This window comes from Schistocerca serialis, chromosome 1 (assembly GCF_023864345.2).
Source record: "Schistocerca serialis cubense isolate TAMUIC-IGC-003099 chromosome 1, iqSchSeri2.2, whole genome shotgun sequence".
In the NCBI taxonomy this organism is placed as follows: Eukaryota; Metazoa; Arthropoda; class Insecta; order Orthoptera; family Acrididae; genus Schistocerca; species Schistocerca serialis.
Window position 1 is genome coordinate 1,112,821,458 of NC_064638.1, and position 13,833 is coordinate 1,112,835,290.

General features: G+C 40.8%; 1 protein-coding gene across 1 annotated transcript in view; it reads right to left on the minus strand.

The window, feature by feature from the left end:
- The window catches only part of LOC126459342 (acid sphingomyelinase-like phosphodiesterase 3a), a 586,475-nt gene that overhangs the window by 225,039 nt on the left and 347,603 nt on the right, over positions 1 to 13,833 (minus strand). The window contains exon 4 of the mRNA XM_050095854.1: positions 6,360 to 6,522. Coding sequence (XP_049951811.1) covers positions 6,360 to 6,522 — 163 coding nt within the window. The remainder of the gene's footprint in view (positions 1 to 6,359; positions 6,523 to 13,833) is intronic.

Consider the following 13,833-nt stretch of genomic DNA (forward strand, 5'->3'; position numbering starts at 1 on the left):
GGAGAATCAGAAAAGATTAATAAGTGACTAGAAATACTTTTTTATCATTAAAGAACATTCACAATTGTTTGTAAAAACTATGCCAACAACAGAACATTATAAGGAAGAAGTCAGGGATCTCATTCATAACATGCTCAAATTGCATTCATGTTCCGCTAATTGGGGTGCCTAATCACGATGTGTGAGGTAGGTTAGTATTGTACGTCACAGCCCTGAATAAGATAGTATTATAAAGTCCTGCCTTTCAGGTTGAATATAATATTTTGTGTGTTTATATGAGACATGTCCCAAATGTTGGGTGGTGGATTATGGGGTCATGTGTATGGAGATGATGTTTTGATTTCCACCTCAGTTTGGGATGGGCATTCTACGCTGGACAAAGGTCTTGGAAGCAATCGAAACAGGGGAATAAAATTAAAATGAGACAGAACAGTGTCTACAAAACGGTAAGTGAAACTTGAACTAATGCCAAGTCGCTGCCACCACTTTTTTCTGTCACTACCTGTTCCTTTCCCTTCCATGTAGTTCTCATATTTTATATTTTATCCTCTTCTCGATGTCTCCCAGAAAATTCATCATCGGCCGTCTTCTTCTTTTCTGTCCCAGTGCTTTCCCCTGAAGAAAGTGAAAGAAGGAAGTGTGGTGTCTGATGACTTATCCAATAAATTTTATTTTTCTGTTTCTCCATTTCTTTTAATACTCTTAATTTCTTCGTTGACTTGTCTAAGGACTTCTGGGCTAGTTTTTTTTTTCAGCCCCTTCTTGTCATTTTCCACCATAACCACATTTCAGCAGCTTTATGTCAAATCCTTTCAAATTTACTCAAAGTTCAACTTTCACTTTCATAGAGAAGTGTCCTCCATAAATATGATTTAATAAAGTATTTATTTTAGTTTTCGGTCTGTTCACTTTCAAATTCCGTAGTATAAGAATGTCTGGGATTGCAACGTTCTATTCATTTCTGTGTCATTGTCAGTAACTATCACGATGTCATGAGTAATTTTGATAAATTGGATCCATTTACAGTTGTTTTAATTCCCTTTGTTTTCTTATTCGTGATCTAAATAGCTTCCTCAATGGACACATCAAATAAATATGGAGAGAGAGGACACGCTTTCAAACACTTTTTCTATTGCTGGATGGCATTTACATCTTAGGTACACTTGAAGCAATGTTACTATTAGTAGATGAACTTGAAGCAATGTTACTGCTAGTACAAAGAACATATTTTGGTTTTCAGTAATGCTTCATCTCACCAGGAAGTATTTTAAGGGGAAGAAGATACTGCATGTGCCACAGAAAAGTTTAATCGTTGTTTGGTTTTTATTACATTTTATCTGGAAACTACCCTTGGTGGCATGTTTATCGACAAACATCGCATTTTTCCATCACACAGAATACTCTTGACTCCCCTAAAATGTTCTTTATCAAACCATTTTTATGTAAAGTCTCATTTTAGCGTAGGACTAACTGTCAACTGCGTGCTTGGACTGTTATGTTACCAGCTCACGTGTTTTTTGTATAATTTCATAATTATACGTGGAAATATCATTATGGCCGTTAATTAAAATCCACACTCATGTTTTACACTTCGAATGTAACTTAAAGGTTAATTGGACTCGTCCGGTAGCTGACAGACATAGAACAGTAATTTAAACTGCCTATTTGTGTCAGCTATCACTGCTAACCAGCTTAGCACAGTATTTTAGCCAACATGTGCTTTTACAGTTATATGGTTGATCATATTAGGATTATACATAGCTTCATTTAGAATTAAAATGAAGTGTCAACTGCTTGGGTAGGATCTTATTTTTAGCTACAAAAATATGCGATATAAGTGATGCACTCAGTTAAAGATCTCTGCAAAACATAACAATTTTAGTATGGTTTGTTGCTCTTTAGTGTCGGAAAAAGTTCCATATAAAATCTATCAAAAACAAAATTAGCCAGACAGTAACAGCGATTATATTCTTCTAGTCTAGAACTCCATGCATTATCTCCTTCCCTCTTAAAATGATATTGGGGGAGGTAAGGCACTACTGAAAAATCTCCGGAAACGTCAGGTGACGATAGTTCGATCTTTTTACAACCAGCAATATAGCATCCGGAAGACCTGAGAACGATAAACAAATTAAACGGAGAGATGTGGAACATTACCCACTGTGTGTGTGTGTGTGTGTGTGTGTGTGTGTGTGTGTGTGTGTGTATGTGTGTGTATTTTATGTGGAAAACCTTCCCGTATTGTTTTCTATATACAGTTCAGGTCGTATTGATACATTTGAACATGACGCCAACTTAGCTTATAGCATCAGTGGGCTAGAATGCAAAATTAGGCTAGTTTCTCCTTCTCGCATTATTTAACTTTTTGAATTTTTGAAATATCCTGCCACATTGATCTTCACTTTTTTAATTTCATGCAAAGTTCACTTTGCATTTGGTTAAATTTCCCACTGTCACTATTTTGGATTTTTTTGATTTTCTGTCAGCAAGATCTTGTATTTTTGGAATTTGGTATCAAAATTCTGCCGAAATTTTTACAAAGGTACAGACGGTGTTTAGAAAGGATAGATTGCGTGCAACCGGTGGTGGAGTGTTCGTCGCTGTCAGTAGTAGTTTATCCTGTAGTGAAGTAGAAGTGGATAGTTCCTGTGAATTATTATGGGTGGAGGTTACACTCAATAACCGAACTAGGTTAATAATTGGCTCCTTTTACCGACCTCCCGACTCAGCAGCATTAGTGGCAGAACAACTGAGAGAAAATTTGGAATACATTTCACATAAATTTTCTCAGCATGTTATAGTCTTAGGTGGAGATTTCAATTTACCAGATATAGACTGGGACACTCAGATGTTTAAGACGGGTGGTAGGGACAGAGCATCGAGTGACATTATACTGAGTGCACTATCCGAAAATTACCTCGAGCAATTAAACAGAGAACCGACTCGTGGAGATAACCCGAACTTTTCGACTCTGTATGTACAGAACAGGGAATCAGTGATCATAAGGCCGTTGCAGCATCCCTGAATATGGAAGTTAATAGGAACATAAAAAAAGGGAGGAAGGTTTATCTGTTTAGCAAGAGTAATAGAAGGCAGATTTCAGACTACCTAACAGGTCAAAACGAAAATTTCTGTTCCGACACTGACAATGTTGAGTGTTTATGGAAAAAGTTCAAGGCAATCGTAAAATGCGTTTTAGACAGGTACGTGCCGAGTAAAACTGTGAGGGACGGGAAAAACCCACCGTGGTACAACAACAAAGTTAGGAAACTTCTGCGAAAGCAAAGAGAGCTCCACACCAAGTTTAAACGCAGCCAAAACCTCTGAGACAAGCAAAAGCTAACCGATGTTAAAGTTAGCGTTCAGTGAATTTGAAAGTAAAATTCTATGTACCGACTTGACAGAAAATCCTAGAAAGTTCTGGTCTTACGTTAAATCAGTAAGTGGCTCGAAACAGCATATCCAGACACTACGGGACAATGATGGCATTGAAACAGAGGATGACACGCGTAAAGCTGAAATACTAAACACCTTTTTCCAAAGCTGTTTCACAGAGGAAGATCGCACTGCAGTTCCTTCTCTAAATCCTCGCACACACGTAAAAATGGCTGACATCGAAATAAGCGTCCAAGGAATAGAAAAGCAACTGGAATCACTCAATAGAGGAAAGTCCACTGGACCTGACGGGATGCCAATTCGATTCTACACAGAGTACGCGAAAGAACTTGCCCCCCTTCTAACAGCCGTGTACCGCAAGTCTCTAGAGGAACGGACGGTTCCAAATGATTGGAAAAGAGCACAGATAGTCCCAGTCTTCAAGAAGGGTCGTCGAGCAGATGCGCAAAACTATAGACCTATATCTCTGACGTCGATCTGTTGTAGAATTTTAGAACATGTTTTATGCTCGAGTATCATGTCGTTTTTGGAAACCCAGAATCTACTGTGTAGGAATCAACATGGATTCCGGAAACAGCGATCGTGTGAGACCCAACTCGCTTTATTTGTTCATGAGACCCAGAAAATATTAGATACAGGCTCCCAGGTAGATGCTATTTTTCTTGACTTCCGGAAGGCGTTCGATACAGTTCCGTACTGTCGCCTGATAAACAAAGTAAGAGCCTACGGAATATCAGACCAGCTGTGTGGCTGGATTGAAGAGTTTTTAGCAAACAGAACACAGCATGTTGTTATCAATGGAGAGACTTCTACAGACGTTAAAGGAACCTCTGGCGTGCCACAGGGTAGTGTTATGGGACCATTGCTTTTCACAATATATTTAAATGACCTACTAGATAGTGTCGGAAGTTCCATGCGGCTTTTCGCGGATGATGCTGTAGTATACAGAGAAGTTGCAGCATTAGAAAATTGTAGCGAAATGCAGGAAGATCTGCAGCGGATAGGCACTTGGTGCAGGGAGTGGCAACTGACCCTTAACATAGACAAATGTAATGTATTGCGAATGCATAGAAAGAAGGATCCTTTATTGTATGATTATATGATAGCGGAACAAACACTGGAAGCAGTTACTTCTGTAAAATATCTGGGAGTATGCATGCGGAACGATTTGAAGTGGAATGATCATATAAAATAAATTGTTGGTAAGGCGGGTACCAGGTTGAGATTCATTGGGAGAGTGCTTAGAAAATGTAGTCCATCAACAAAGGAGGTGGCTTACAAAACACTCGTTCGACCTATACTTGAGTATTGCTCATCAGTGTGGGATCCGTACCAGATCGGTTTGACGGAGGAGATAGAGAAGATCCAAATAAGAGCGGCGCGTTTCGTCACAGGGTTATTTGGTAACCGTGATAGCGTTACGGAGATGTTTAATAAACTCAAGTGGCAGACTCTGCAAGAGAGGCGCTCTGTATCGCGGTGTAGCTTGCTCGCCAGGTTTCGAGAGGGTGCGTTTCTGGATGAGGTATCGAATATATTGCTTCCCCCTACTTATACCTCCCGAGGAGATCACGAATGTAAAATTAGAGAGATTAGACCGCACACGGAGGCTTTCAGACAGTCGTTCTTCCCGCGAACCATACACGACTGGAACAGGAAAGGGAGGTAATGACAGTGGCACGTAAAGTGCCCTCCGCCACACACCGTTGGGTGGCTTGCGGAGTATAAATGTAGATGTAGATGTAGATGTAGCCTCTTGTATCGATTATGTTGGTTTGAGATATCGTTGCCATACCCATGCATCTAGGCAACTGGCAGTTACTGGTGAAGCTGCCTCACCAGGTCCTGAGACAAGGATCTCTAGATCCAAACTCAGGGTTGAGTGTTGCACTGAGTCGCTGTAGCCATACTGCTGCTGTCTGTCATACGAGCACTTGAAACGAATCCACGGAAGCCCCGGTGTACACTCAGTAGATAAAAGTTGCCTCCAAGCACTATTGCATTACTTGTCTAGTTCCACACTACTGAGCGTAGACTTTCTTTGAATTATTCTACAGCAGTTGCACCCGAATCAAGTGGCTAGCAGTCATCCGATGACTGAATGTACCCGGATCAGTTACTGCCATCGATATAAGTCGGCAGTTGGACACTATTTCAACCTTGGTAGACACAATATTTTATGTTGTTGCAATGAACCCTCTCCCTTCTATGATATCTAACCTGTCTTTTGGATATACGTTCCACACATCGTTAAATATTTTAGGGTTTTCTAACTCGGGTTTCATTCAGCTCTTTGTTCGAGTATGAGCGTGACAGCTTCCCTGGAGGGCGGCAAATTCAGGCACATAGTTACGAGCTTGTGCTCCAAGTGTAATAGGAGTACCTAAACCTGTGCTTCATTTCATTATTTAATTGCGCGATTGTAAGCTCGGTCGGATTTGGTAGCCATTCTGTGTATGAAAAACAACAATACGGAACAAATATTGAATGTATACATATTTCTTCAATTTTTAGTTTCAGCAGGCCTCGTGACATAAACGAACTATCTCAGCATAAGTCAGTTCAGTTAAATTAATCTGAGCACCCGGTTGACGTGTCTAGTGCAGCTAATTTTTTAGCGGTTTTTTTTAGCCGAGGAACATTCTACGTTGACATGTCTAGTGCACCTAATTTTTAGCATCTTTTTTATTTTTTATTTCTTATTTTTTCAGGTGAGGAATATCATACGTAACTTCAGGGTAGATCATAAAAACAATGGCTCTAAGCACTATGAGACTTAACTTCTGATGTCATCAGTCCCCTAAACTTAGAACTACTTAAACCTAACTAACCTAAAGACATCACACACATCCATGCCCGAGGTACGATTCGGAACTGCGACCGTAGTAGGGTAGATGATACTTTTGCAGAACTCACTAAAGACATTAATTTCGATGTCAGTCGGAAGGCTGACGCACACTCACCCCGTCCAGAGGATGAAGTCTATGTTGTCGCCGTGCTTGCTCTTCATAGCACGCACAGCAGACTCGACCAGGTCCCACGGAGCGTCGCAACGGTAGTCTCCCAACTGGCCAGGAGAGGCGCCACCTACACCTCCTGCTCGACCAGTGTCCGATCGCCAGCAGTCTGTGACAGTACGAAATGTGGCTCTCAGGTATGTCTCTGAAATAGTGATTCAGATTCAGTTTCTTACTGTCTAGAATTGTTGGTGAAGATTAAAAGATGCAGATAATGAATGAGGACATTGAATGTGTAATTCACTACATAAAGAGGTTTGAAAACACAGTCAGAGGTGATTGGAAAGCAGTAGCAAGGGAAGAAACAGAAGAGTTACCAGACAACACGGCTATGGTAGTAGGAGTTAGAGAGGGCTGGGACTGATTCAGTCTTGCAGTATATTTCAGCTATTTATATTGGAGGAGATATAACCTGTCAGTTCACGGTTTTGTAATGATTAAGAGTGCATCGAAGAGAATCGTCTGGAAGAGGCAATGAGAAGACAGATGGGAGGAATGATGAGGTGTATTTAAATCGCTGTATGAGTATAGACGTTGCGATAATGGATTGCATAATAGACAGTTTAGCTGAAGAGGAATGGACATTTCCAAAAGTGGACAGACAGATACTGAAACAACGAATGTAACGGCAAAAGAACCTAGAGGAAAAAAATAAATACCCAATTATCGACGGACGAAAGAAATACTTATGTTTAGGAAAAGAATTGAGTAAAGCAATATAAATCACATAGGAATAGTTCAAATGACTCTAACCACTAGGGGACGTAACATCTGAAGTCATCAGTCCCCTAGACTTAGAACTACTGAAACCTAACTAACCTAAGGGTACCACACACATCCATGCCCGAGGCGGCGCGGTTCCAGACTGAAGCGCCTAGAACTGCTCGGCCACAGCGGCCGGCGAGGCACATAGGAATGATATAAATATGAAGTGTAGGGAAGCTAAGGCCAAATGACAGCAGGAAGATTGTGAAGATATTAAAGAAGGAGTGGTAGTCAGAAAGACTGATTCAGCATACACAAAACTCAGAACAAGTTTCTGTGAAGCTAAAAGCATAACAGTCAACATTAATAAGGCCAGCAGAATTCTAGTAAAATGCTGAGGAGGGAGCGGATAGATAGAAAGAGTAGACTGAAAATCTCTATAGGGGGGGGGGGGGGGGGAAGGACTGTCTAATGATGTGATTGAAAAAGAAGTGTGGGTAGATTTAGAAGAGAAGAAGGATGCAAAATTAAAGTCAGAGATTAAATGAGGATTGGAAGTGTTGCGATCAAATAAGACAGAACGCACAGATACCATTCCTTCGGAAGTACTAAAATCACTGAGGGATTGGCAAACAAACAGGTTTGTAGAATGTATCGATCTGGAGACATACATCAGGTTTCAGAAAAATTTTTATCCACACAATCCGAAGACAGCAGGAGCAGAGAGTGAGAGAACAATTGCACAAGCAACGACACCAGAGGGCAGATGTGACGTTGCTCTTGATGGTAGAGATAAGACTTAAAACAAAAAAACGCCTCAATAAGATCTGTCGATCTAAATCATTGTTTGACAATGTAAAATGGTGCAAGACATTATAAATTCTCACAACAGTAGGTGTCAGGTATACAGGATATGTTCGGAATCCCACTCACGGTGCAAATATAATAGATCTGAAATCAACAAATTGACCAGATTTCTTCGAGGATGGCGGTTCTGGAACTGTTCTCGCTGACCATGAGGCAGTTGTAGCCACAATGAATGTCAGATAGGGCAACTTGAGGAGAAGGATTTATGATTTCAGCAGAGTAAATGAAGAGGCAGTGGTGTCGTATCTCAGTAAGTAACTCCAAACGTCTACATGTGGAGAGGAGCAGGTAGAAGAACTGTGGCTCAGGTATAAAAGAATGTTTGACCATGAGCTTGATCAATATGCACCCAGCAAAAGAATTTACGATGGAATAAACCCTCCGTGGTAAATATTTATTGCAAAGAAACTTGTAAAGGAACAGATACTACAACACAGTAGATGTAAAACAAAGCCTAGAGCTAAATATAGGGATGATGAGATCCCATATTTCGAGGAGCGTAGGGGACGATGCGGGAAACCCGGACTGCTGTACTGAGCAAGATCCTAGCGGAGGTGGTTTGCCATTGCCTTCCTCCGACCGTAATGGGGATTAATGATGATAGTGATGACGACACAACAAAATCCAGTCATCTCGAGATCCTATGTAATACGCATTTGGCTATCAACAGGGCAATGCATAAAACCTTGAACCAAAAATATATCACAATATCATCGAAGGACCCCTCACAAATCCTAAATAAATTTGGTTGTATGTAAAGACCGTTATTGGTACCAAAGTTAGTGTCAAGACACTCATGGACGTGACAGTAACTTAAATTAAGGACAGCAAAGGAAAACCAGAAACGGTTTTCATGCGTTACTTTACAAATGAAAATCCAGGAGAATTTCCCCAGTTTAATTTCCACACAACTGGAAAGATGAACGACGTAGATATTAATGGTGCTGAAAGACAGCTGAAATCGCTAAAATTAAACAAAGCTACAGTGCCAGGCGGAATTCCTATCAGTCTCTACTTCAGGTTTGTGAAAATTAGCTCTTGTTTTAACCCTAACCTACCACAAATTTCTCGAATGGAAAATGATGCACATTAGTTGGAAGCAATGACTGGTCATATCCGTCTATAAGAAAAGTGTAGATGATACGGAAAACTGCCATCCAATATCCTTGACATCTACTTGTTGTAGAATCGTAAAACACATTCCAAGTTCAAACGTGCATAGGTATTTCGAATAGCACGACCTCCTCCGTGCCACCAGCAAGGGTTCCGTACGTATAAATCATGTGAAATCCAACTCGCATTCTTCTCATACGATATCCTGAAGCCATGGATCAAGACAGTCACGTGGACGCCGTATCTCTATTTTCCTAAAGTATTTGTACTATACCCATGCTAATAGCCAAAAGTACGATTATATGAGGTATCAAGTGATAAATGTGAGGATTTCTTGGTAGGTAGAACACAGCATGTCATCTAGGTTAGAGAGAGACATCGACAGATGTAGAAGTAACTTTGGGAGTGGCCAAGGCAAGTGTGTTGGGACCCTTCCTGTTCATGTTGCATAATAATGATCTTGCATAATATTAATAGTAACCTGAAATTTCTCGCGGATTATGCAGTTATCTATGAAGCACAGCCGGAAAACATGTGCACAGGTATTGAGTCGAATCTTGATATGATTTCAAAGTCTTGTGAAAATTGGTCACTTGCTTTAAAAGTTCATAAGTACAAAAACTGTGCAATCTGAAAACTAAAAAACTGAGTATCGTATGACTAAAGTACCAGTGAGTCACAACAGCAATCAGTCAACTCATACAAATACGAGTACCAGGGTGTAACGCTTTGTATGTATAAGAAATGAGACCACCACATAGACTTAGCCTTATATGAAGCAGATGACAGGCTTTCGTTTATTGGTAGAATAATAAGCAAATGTACATCAATCTATAAAGAAGACTGCTTAGAAATCACTCGTGCGACACGTCCTACAGTATTTCTAAATTTCATGGAACCTGTACTAACAAGAGATATTGAATGTACACATGGAAGGACAGCACAAACGCTCACAGGTTTCTCTAACAGGTGGTAGAGTGCTATAGAGGAAGAAAAAAACCTGAAGAAAGACGCAAACTACCTGCAGACAAATTACAAAGTTTCTGTAACCAGCTATAAATGATGAATCTGCGATTAAATATAGCCCCGGCATACCTCTCCCATCAGCCCATAAGCGTCTTGATGACAAGATTAGGTTAATTATTGCGCGCACAGAGGTATGCTGGGGGAAGCTATGCTTCTGGTAGGGAAATCGGTGTCAGATTGATATGCCGGAGAGAGACCAGACAAAGAGTAGTCCGCAAAAGAGTTCCCCCTTCATGGGTACATGTGGGCGGCAACCAGATGGGCCCTGAGCTATGCTTCCACTTAATTGTGTCAGATAGCTTATGTTCTCTTTTCCATCAGCCTCTGTTGGCCAACTCTTGATTTTTCGACCCCAACAGAATTAGGTTGCGAAGCTCGATGGTGTCTTTCGTCTGAAGAAGATATCGACATCCAACGGTAGAAGAGGCGGAAGACATCTCTTCGGGGCAGACGAAATCGAAGGCTGGGAATGGCAGTCGGCCTAGGAGAAGGAGTCCGAAATATTTAGCAGCAGGCTTGGAAGCAGTGAGGTGGCAGCCCTATCCCCAAGCTTAACTTGCGAAGCTCTCGTAGCGCGGCCAGGAGACCTTATATATACTGACTCTCTTCACGATTTATTGCGTATGGTAAAAAAGGTTGGATCATGGAAATGACCTCCACAAATCAAGGATGAATGATTAGGTATCACAGATAGGCTTAAAATAGTTATATGTAAGCAACGAGGGGTTGGAAACAAATAAATGGAGCTCGTTCGTAAATTAAGAGGTAGACAAAATGCTATAACTATTATAACAGAAATATTAAGTGCCTTGAATCTTCCCTTGTAATGGTGCAAAAACTTCGTTCCCTGCGACGTCAGGGGTCGACGACGCTTCAGATTCCAAGGTGTCAACACATGCGCTAATTCTGTAACGTTACAGGTAAGGTGATTTTGCTTGCTGAGTGCGAATCGATGAGACGAGAACGTCAAGCTGCCGCTCCAGACGAGCCATGTGCAAGGGCGTCAGTAAAGAACTGGTTGGAAACCCTAGGGACCGTTCAAAACCATTCAAAATTGGTTCAAATGGCTCTGAGCACTATGCGACTTAACTTCTGAGGTCATCAGTCGCCTAGAACTTAGAACTAATTAAATCTAACTAATCTAAGGACATCACACACATTCATGCCCGAGGCAGAATTCGAACCTGCGACCGTAGCTGTCGCTTGGATTCAGACTGTAGCGCCTAGAACCGCCCGGCCACTCCGGCCGGCCAAAACCATTCGATGAAATCTGAACGCGATCTGAAGCGGCAAAGGCTACTTTCGTATATTCAGCTCCCTCCGCCCCCCCCCCCCCCCCCCCCCACACAACACACTTTTAATGGACAGGTACTTCAGTTCGTAACGGGTCATGAAAATCTAATAGTCATGAGCTACTAGAATGCGATTATAGGGGAAAACGAAGAAGAAAGTTTTACAGGAGAGTATGGGTTTGGCAGTAGAATGAGAGGAGAGAAACACTAATTGTGTCCTGCAATAAATTTCAGCTGGTGACAGTGAATACTCTGCTCAAGAATTATGAGAGGAGGAGGTATACTAGGAAAAGGCCGAAGATACGGAGAGATTCCAGTTAGGTTACATCATGGTCAGGTAAAGATTCAAAAATCAGGTATCGTATTGTAAGGCTTTCCCAGGAGTAGATATCGACTCAGATCACCATTTAGTAGAGATGATGAGAAGGCTGAAGCTTACGAGACTAGTCAGGAAGAAAAAGAAGTTGGATACGGAAGTACTAAAGTATGAAAGGACACTTTTGAAGTTCTCTGAAGCTATAGATACAGCAATAACGAATGGCTCAGTAAGATGTTCAGTTGAATAGGAATGAACATCTCTAGAAAGGGCAACCATTAAAGTCTGGAAAGAAAAACATATACAAGGAAGGGAAGTGGGAAGAAACCCGGTGTAACACAAGAAATACTCCAAATGATTGATGAAAGAAGTAAGCACAAAAATGTGCAAAGAATTTCAGGAATACGGAAATACAAGTCACTTAGGAATGAAAGACATAGGAAGAACAGGGAAATTAAGGAGAAATGGCAGCATGAAGAATGTGAAGAAACCGAGAGAGAAATGTTTGTCCGAAGGACTGACTCAGCAAACAGAAGGGTCAAAACAGCCTTCGATGAAATTAAAAGCAATGGCAATAACATTAAGAGCGTAATTGCAATTCCACTGTGGAATACAGAGGAGAGAGCAGAATGTGGAAACAGTACACTGAAAGCCTCTTTGAGAGGTAGGACTTGTCTGATGACTTTATAGAAGAAGAAACGAGAGTCGACAGGGAAGAGATAAGGGACCCAATATTACAGTAGAATCCAAGAGATCGTTGGATGACTTTAGATAAGGCAGGAGGGATGGATAATTTCAAAATCACTGGGGAGAGTGGCAACAAAACGATTTTTCATTTTAATCTATAGACTTTGTGAGACTGGCGAAATAGCACGAGACTTCCGAAGAAACATCATCCACACATTTCCGAAGACAGCAAAAGCCAACAAGTGCGAGGATAATCGTTGAATCAGCTTAACAGCTCATGCATACAAGTCGCTGACAAAATGATATAAATATGGATTTAAAAGAAAATTGAGGATCAGTTGGATGACGGTAAGCTTGGCTTTAGGAAAGGTAAAGGCATCAGAGAGGGAGTTCGCCCGTTGCGGTTGAAAATGGAAGCCAAACTGAAGAGAAATCAGGACATGTTCATATGATTTGTTGACATAGAAAAAGCGTTCAGTAATGTAAAATGATTCAAGATCTCCGAAATTCTGAGAAAAATATGGGCAAATTATAAGCAGATGGCTAACATATAATATGTACAGGATCCAAGAGGGAACAATAAGAGCGGAAGACCAAGGGCGAAGAGCTTGCATTAAAAAGGGCCTAAGAGAGGGATTTATTTTTTAGTCTCTACTGTTTAATCTATTCACCGAAGAAGCTATGATGGAAATAAAAGGAAGGTTCATGAGTGGGATTAAACTTCAAATTCAAAGACTGTCAAGTTTCGATGATGACATTGTTCTCTTCAGTGAAAGTGAAGTAGAACTGCAGATTCTTTTGAATAGAAGGAACTGTCTAATGAGTACAGAATATGGACTGAGGCTAAACCGAAGAAAGTAACGAGAAGTAGCAGAACTGAGATCAGCGAGAAACTTAACATCAGAATTACGGATCACGAAGATGACCGTCGTAGTACTAATGGAGGCTGCACAAGGTAAAAAGTGCAGAGGAAGACAGAGGCTGTAATACATCAGGCAAACTGAGGACGTAGGTTGCAATACTACTCCGAAATGCAAAGCTTGCTGCCGGACAGGAATTCTTGGCGGGCCGCATCGTGTCAGTCAGACATACGAGGACTAAAAATAAAAAACAAGCTTAAATAAGGCTGCTGCCTGTGACCAACCTTGTTGAATGTATATATAAATGATCTGATTTAGAACTAAAGATAGAACTTATATACGGTTATACAGATTAACAGAAATGAGTGTGTTAATATCCTCCTGTATGCAGTTGATGTTACAATTTTGAAAGAAAGTGAAGATGAGCTACAATAGCAGTGTATAAACTATATCAATTAGGAAATGGAAATATAACATTCGAATATAAGCAAAGAAAACTAAAATCATGGGAGGAACGTTCTCCTTGTGCCCGCTGAAAAATAGTGATTGATAAT